The 6,794-nt window shown below is 55.9% G+C and overlaps 1 protein-coding gene across 1 annotated transcript in view; it reads left to right on the top strand.

Annotated features, from left to right (window-relative positions):
* The first annotated feature begins 2,247 nt into the window (after positions 1–2,247).
* SLC6A3 (solute carrier family 6 member 3) overlaps positions 2,248–6,794 on the top strand; it is a 50,009-nt gene continuing 45,462 nt past the window's right edge. The window contains 2 exon segments of the mRNA XM_045285284.1: positions 2,248–2,533; positions 4,174–4,305. Coding sequence (XP_045141219.1) covers positions 2,248–2,533; positions 4,174–4,305 — 418 coding nt within the window.

Genomic DNA, 6,794 nt, shown 5'->3' with positions numbered 1-6,794 from the left:
GGAGCCGTCGGGCAGGCAGGTAAAGCGGGCCAGCGCGAGTCCCCAGCGCGACGGCGACCCCGAGCCCCGCGGTGGCCCCTCTGGGGAGCCCCTGCTCTGGTCCCGGCGCGCAGGGACGGGGCAGCTCCTCCCGGGAGGAAAGCGCTTCCCCGACCGAATCAGACCGAGAGCCGGCAGGCGGGCGGCCCGGAGTTCCCCAGAGCTGGGTCCTGCCCTGATAGCCCAGGAGGAAGAACCTCCTTAAGGCACCCACTTTTGGCGTCCTGCACCCCAAACATCGCCGCTGAGGCGACCAAGTTGTATTAACTCGAGTCGCTCAGCCTGGGGTTCGCAGCTTGGGGTGGGGGGTGGGGTCCCTGCAACTGGTCGACTGTGGCTGTCACTTCCCCATCCCCCCACCCCCTCTCCCAGCTCGGTCCCGACGGGGGTCCGCGCCCCCTAGGACCTTTCTGGCGCCAGGCGGCGGTGTGACCCTGCTGGGGTGGTCAGTGGCGGTCCAATCACTTGTTTGGAGCGCGAGTTGAGACTGGGATGGCCTCACCCGAGCCTCCACCCCCTCAAGCTGGGGGCACCGCACAGAGTGAGCAAGTGCCTCTGCGTGGGTGGGTGGGGGGCGATCCAAACCCCAAAACAAGGACCTCCCTCTTCTTGGAGTTCTCAGGCCGAGAGGGGCCCGTGGCCCCCGGCTGTGTCCCTGTGTGAACGCTGTCAACCCCCTTTGCTGCTTTCCCCACCACTTCTATGGTTTCCAGGGTGCAGTGGGCGGGTAGGACCCCGTTGTTCCTGGTCCGTAAGGGTGCTTCTTTCCCTCTATCTGGATAGATGCGCTCAGGCCATACAGTGTTTGCCGCTTAACACTCCTGTAAGCAGTCACGGGCTCGGAAACCCACAGGGGGTCCCCATGAGTCAGCCCTGGGTGGCAGTGAGTTTGGGTGGAGGGCGGGGCTGGGGGGGTTGGTCCTTCTACCTTGGTGATCTTCCTGGGCACTGTTGGGGAAGTCACAGGTGATGGGGACAGGACAGGTGTTCCTTCCGCTGTTTTCCTCCTTATTTTTGAAATGCCAGTTCTTCATGCCTGCAACAGGGCACCTGGTGGGCCAGCAGCTAAGCACCCTGTCACAAACCGCATGGTCCATCATTTAAGCCAGCCGGCAGTCCCCTCTGGAGGAAAGTGTGGCAGTGGGCTTGGTTAAGATTCCCAGCCCTGGAAAACCCCCGTGGGGACAGTTCTACTCTGTGCAGCATGGTGGCGTAGGTGACGGGTTTGGTTTGGGATTTGCCTGTGACGGTCTTCATGAGAGGAAAAGGCCTCTTCCTTTGACCTTCGCAGGTCAAGGGCAGGTCTGGTGCCGCAGGCTCGCAGGCATGCTCTGTTTTTTTGAATATAATTTTATTGGGGGTTCTTAACAGTTCTTATAACAATCCATCCATCCATCCCTTGTTTTGTTTCGAGCCTATTTGTACCTACATAGCCATCATCATTTTCTAAACATTCACTTTCTATTTGAGCCCTTGGTATCAGCTCCTCTTCAAACCCCACCCCCTTTGAGAAATTATGATGATTCGCACGTTCGGTGCCGTCGAGTGACCCTGCAGAGGACGGGAAGAAACACCGCCGGTCTTGCACCATCCTCACAATCGTTCTTATGTTTGATTCCGTTGTTACAGCCACCCAGCCTTGAACGTGCCGCTATCGAGTCGAAGCGGACTCAGGCTGACCCTCTAGGACAGGGTGGGACTGTCCTGGTGGGTTTCTGAGACTGTGACTCCTCAGGGGAGTAGAAAGCTTGGTCTTTCTCCTGGGATGACAGTTTACGATGGTAAATGACTCCCAGGAGATGTGGACTGGGGGCTATGCCCTGGAAGTGACGTCTCCACAAGATTATTGTGACGCAGCACCCCAGGGGACTTGGATGAGGAAGGAGAGCCCCACGTGATTGCTGTGTCTGGAAGGCCACCGGCTTCCCTTCCCCAACCTCCTCGTCATCCTCCCTAGCTCTGCCTTCTCCTCCAACCAGCCTCCGACCCTGCGTCACCTCATCTCTGCCTCCCGTGGTGTGGAGAAGGGACTTGTCTCCCCCATCCCCCTAGCAATCAATGCCACGTGGCATCTCTGCTCCTGATGCAAGGGCTCATGGGTAGTCGTATCTTTTGAACAATTGTCCTTCCTGTGTGTGGTTGCTTTTCAGGCTGGTTGAAGCCCCAGAGAGAGAAGACTGCTGGCGTCCCCAGAGACCAGGCCTGCCCATGAGTAAAATCAAATGCTCGCGTGGACCAATGTCCTCCACGGTGGCCCCAGCTAAGGAGGCCAATGCCATGAGCCCCAAGGAGGTTGAGCTCATTCTGGTCAAGGAGCAAAATGGGGTGCAGCTCACCAACTCCACCATCATCAACCCGCCGCAGAGCCCTGAGGAGCCCCAGGAGCGGGAGACCTGGAGCAAGAAAATCGACTTCCTGCTCTCCGTGATCGGCTTCGCCGTGGACCTGGCCAACGTCTGGCGGTTCCCGTACCTGTGCTACAAAAACGGTGGCGGTGAGTCCTAGCTCCATCCTGGGTGGGGTGCCCAGGGTGCCTGGGGGCAGCTAGAGGCAGAGATGGCAAGACATGGGTCAACTCGGACAAGAATACAGTGTCCCTCTGAGCAGGCATGCATCCTAACTTTGCACACAGTGTTGAGGTCAGGTGCCTTCCAGTGGGTTTGGACTCACAGCGACCCTGACACCCCACCCGGTCCCGTGCCATTCTCACAATCATGTTATCCACCTTCCTCATCTTCACTGGCCTTCTCCTTTGCCAAGCATGATGTCCTTCTCAGGGGGAGGGGGGCCGGCTGGGCTCACCTGATAAATGTGTCCACAGAACGTGAGACGCAGTAGTGAGGCCCATGTGATCCCATGCAAAACTATAGATGGAGGCCTCAAAGCCATGTGGTCCCATCTGTGTGTTTTGCATCTGAGGAAACGGGGGCCGGGGAAGGAGGTGTTGGAAGGAAGTTGCTCGGGGACCTCTGAATTCGGCCCTCCTCTTCCAGCAGTTGTTTACACTCAGGAAAAAGAATTCTCAAAGGCCCAAAGAATGGTACCATTGACTGCTGATCCATTGTTGGCGGGTCATTGGAACGTGGTTCGAAAGAGGGTATTTTCTCTCCCTCTCTGTAACCCAGTCTCAGGGGGCCTTGTGGAGACAGAGAAGAAGTCAGTGAGAAGGGAAAGAACAAGGGGGTGGGGGTGTTGAAGAAGGAGGAGGGGACAGGGGAAGGCCGAGAGGGGTTTGAAGTCACAGGAGACTGCCCTAGACCTGTGCCCACCAGATCCAGCACTCCCCCAGCCACGCAGCCACTACTGCCTCTGGGTTCGAGTCAGGAAGAGAAGATAAGGCTCACCCAAAACTTCCCCAAGGTTAGGCTTGTTCTGGTTTCCATGCGTCTCTGTCCACCCCTCCCTTGCTCCGTGACGTGCTGACTGCTCTGTGCTGCACAGGGAAGGGTCCCTGGGAGGCTTCTTGGAAAAGGCTGTGCGGCATGCCCATGAGTACGCTGGCATTCGCTCGCCCATCTTCAGGACGAAAGTCCTGGGATGTCAGCAGGGACCGGGGTCTGTTCAGACAGAGCTGTAGGCTGTCTACAGGGATGACCCCTCCCCACCCTCAGAGGAGAACCTGGGTGGGGGGCGCCCCCCTGTCTCAGGGTGGCTCCAGGGGGATTCGGGTTAGCTGCTCCCTGGGAGAAGCACAGAGCAGGCCCTGGATGCCCAGAAGGAGCCCCAACAGTGGGCCCCGAGAGAGCCAGGCTCGGAGCTCACCAAGGGTCCAGGTCAGTGCCCTGAAAGGAGGGGATGGATGGCTGCCCGGGGGAGATAGTGGGCAGGCAGGGGAGAGGGGCAGCCCCAGGAGAAGCGCTGAAAAGTGGGTGGGATTTCATCTGCTCTGCCAGCCAGCTGGCGGTTGGGGAATCTCAGTGTCACGCAGGGGCACTGATGATAGCAAAGGACAGCTATGGAGAGAAGAGGCCCACCCACGCCCACCTGGGACTGCCCTGTGGAGGGTGGGCAGCCAAGTAAAAGCAAGTGGCCTCAAGACTGCAGGGGTTGATTAGACCACTGAGCCCAGACTCCGGGATGGAGGTGGCCTTCCATGCACCGCCTGCTCAACATGCTGTCCTGCCGTGCCCACAGGTGCCTTCCTGGTCCCCTACCTGTTCTTCATGGTCATCGCTGGGATGCCGCTCTTCTACATGGAGCTTGCCCTCGGGCAGTTCAACAGGGAAGGGGCTGCTGGGGTCTGGAAGATCTGCCCGATTCTGAAAGGTAAGAGCATGAAGGGTTCCTCTCCTCCCTGCTGGGCGCCCAGACACACAGGAAGGAGCACGCCCTCCCGTTGGGGGCTTTATGTCTCAAGTCTGTCATAGCCAAGGATTCAAGATTATCTTCCCTGAGTCTCGGGTCAAGTTCATTAGTGGTGCTCTCTGGTCAAAGTGTTTAACTAGTACACAAGATATAACTATAATGTGTATCCGTCATCTAAGTATATATTCACCAATCGTCCATCTATTCATCATCTATTTATCCATCGTCTATCTTTCCATCATTTATCTACCAACTAGCTATCACCTATCTCTCTCTCTTATCTGCTGTCTATCTGTGTATCCATCTATCATCCATATATTCACCACCCATCTATCCATCATTTATCTACCCAACTATCATCTATCTATCCATGTTCTATTTACCCATCCCCTATCTATGCGTCATCTATCATTTACTTATCTATTCACCTATTTATCTATCATCTATCTATCCACTATTTGTAAATTATTTTCTATCCATTCACTATCAACTAGATTATATTATCTCTTATCCATATGTTTAAGCATCCTTCCCTCCCTCCGGTGTCTTGTCTTCTGTCCGTTCATATATCTACCCACCCGTCTATCCACACTACCCAGCTGCCCACCCACTTCCGCACTCCCTCACTGAGCTCTCTAGGCTCCTAGGACAACATCTCTATCCAGTGAAATGAAGGCACCAGGCAGCCTTCCTGACTGCCCACCCTTTCCACGTGGCCCCAGCCCCCCAGGGTGGGCATGCCTGCTGCTGCTGTTGGCTAGGAATGCAGACACTGAGTGGGGACAGTAGGACGTGAACTTGCCCTTGGTCACTTGCCGAATGTCCGAGTGATCTCTGACCCAGTCTGTCCAACCCTCAGGCCCAGCCTTTGGGTCACGCCTGGCCCCTGGGCTGACACTGCCCCTTAGGAGCAGGTGGTCAGGGCGGCCTCTCAGAGGTCAGTAGGGTGCTGTCTCGTAGGCCAGTTGACGCTCGCCAAGAAGATGACTGTAGAAGAGGGGGGATTTCTCCCACGTTCTTGACAAGGTGACCTGCTTACAGGCAGCAGTTGCCCAGTACAACTCAGGAAGCGGCTGGACCCCCAGCGTTCGGTTCGGTCTGGGCAGTGGGAGGAAGCAGCGCTCCCAGATGCCCAGGGCTCTGGGGGAGAAAATAGCCCTGCGGTCGCAGTGGAAACACTGAAACCGCTCAGGCATGGTGGCTTTTCCAGGGCATTTACTTGCGATCCTTCCTTAATAGCTGAGTGGGGGCATCTTACGACTTTAGCAGATTTTTCCTAGACAAAATGATTCACAGGCCACCCCGAAACAAACTATGGACAGAAACCTAGCCCCACTCCACCTTTACCCTACAGCCCACCCTCTCCTCCCACCCCCACAAAACACACACACACACACACACACACACACACACACACACACACACCTTTAGAATGAAAGATGAATGCCAGGTGTCAGGTGCCCCTTGGCAGATGTGAACAGGAAAACCAACACCAAAAAGAATGACAAACCCAGGTCCTGCTCAGGTGACGCAGCTCCTGGCGGGCTTGTGGGTGTCAGAGCAAAGCTGTGCCACAGGCAGGGTCTAATGGCTGCATTTTGGGAAGGAGCCATTTCTTTACCTTTCTTCCGAGGCACCACTGGGTGAGCCTTTTGGTGCTGGGACCCCAAAATGGTAAAGATGGTCCTAAACCCCATTTCTGCCCTCAGGCTCATGCCCCGCCTCTTCCTCCTCCTCCTTTTCTGCTTGTGGCTTCTCTGTTGTCATAGAGGCAGGGTGTCAAAGTCTGTGTTTTATTGGCCCAGTGTTTCTGGGGTCAAGGCCAATGAGCTCCAGGTGGCCCTCCAAGACACAAATGTGTGAAGAGTATCCTCCTCTCAGACTCTATCTTCCAGCACTGGTGCCCAACCTGTGGGGTGGGGACGTGGACATCCTTCTAGGTTCATGACCAAATACTTTAAAGAGGTGCATTGGCAGTTAGGTTGTCCCCACCCCACCTCCCTCATTAGGTGCCAGGACTGGGGGGCAGGCGAAAGTACGACCAGCCTCGGGCCACACCATAACCCCATGATGACTAGGAGGCCACACAGCACTGTTGGATGGTCAAGATACACTCCACTTCGCCAGAAGGGGCTTCTCTGACCCAGCCGTCTGCCTCCCCCTACTCATGTGAAATCAGATGACAGGAAGGACCCTGAGATGTGCAGGGCAGGGGCCAAGGCCTGGGGGAGCTCCAGGGGACAGTGACTCAGGAACCAGGAACTGTAGGCTGCCCAGTGACAACTGCCCATGGCTGACCTCGAGGACCATACTCTGCCGGCACTCCAAAGGGAACTTTTTAAAAAAAATCATTTTATTAGGGGCTCATACAACTCTGATCACAATCCATACATACATCAATTGTGTAAAGCACATTTATACATTCATTGCCCTCATCATTCTCAAAACAT

The sequence above is a fragment of the Echinops telfairi genome, unplaced genomic scaffold (genome assembly GCF_000313985.2).
Source record: "Echinops telfairi isolate 266 unplaced genomic scaffold, ASM31398v2 ScPeMD7_7469;HRSCAF=8507_1, whole genome shotgun sequence".
NCBI classification, from domain to species: domain Eukaryota; kingdom Metazoa; phylum Chordata; class Mammalia; order Afrosoricida; family Tenrecidae; genus Echinops; species Echinops telfairi.
Note: the sequence above shows the minus strand (reverse complement) of the source record. Positions and strands in the feature narration are given on the sequence as shown.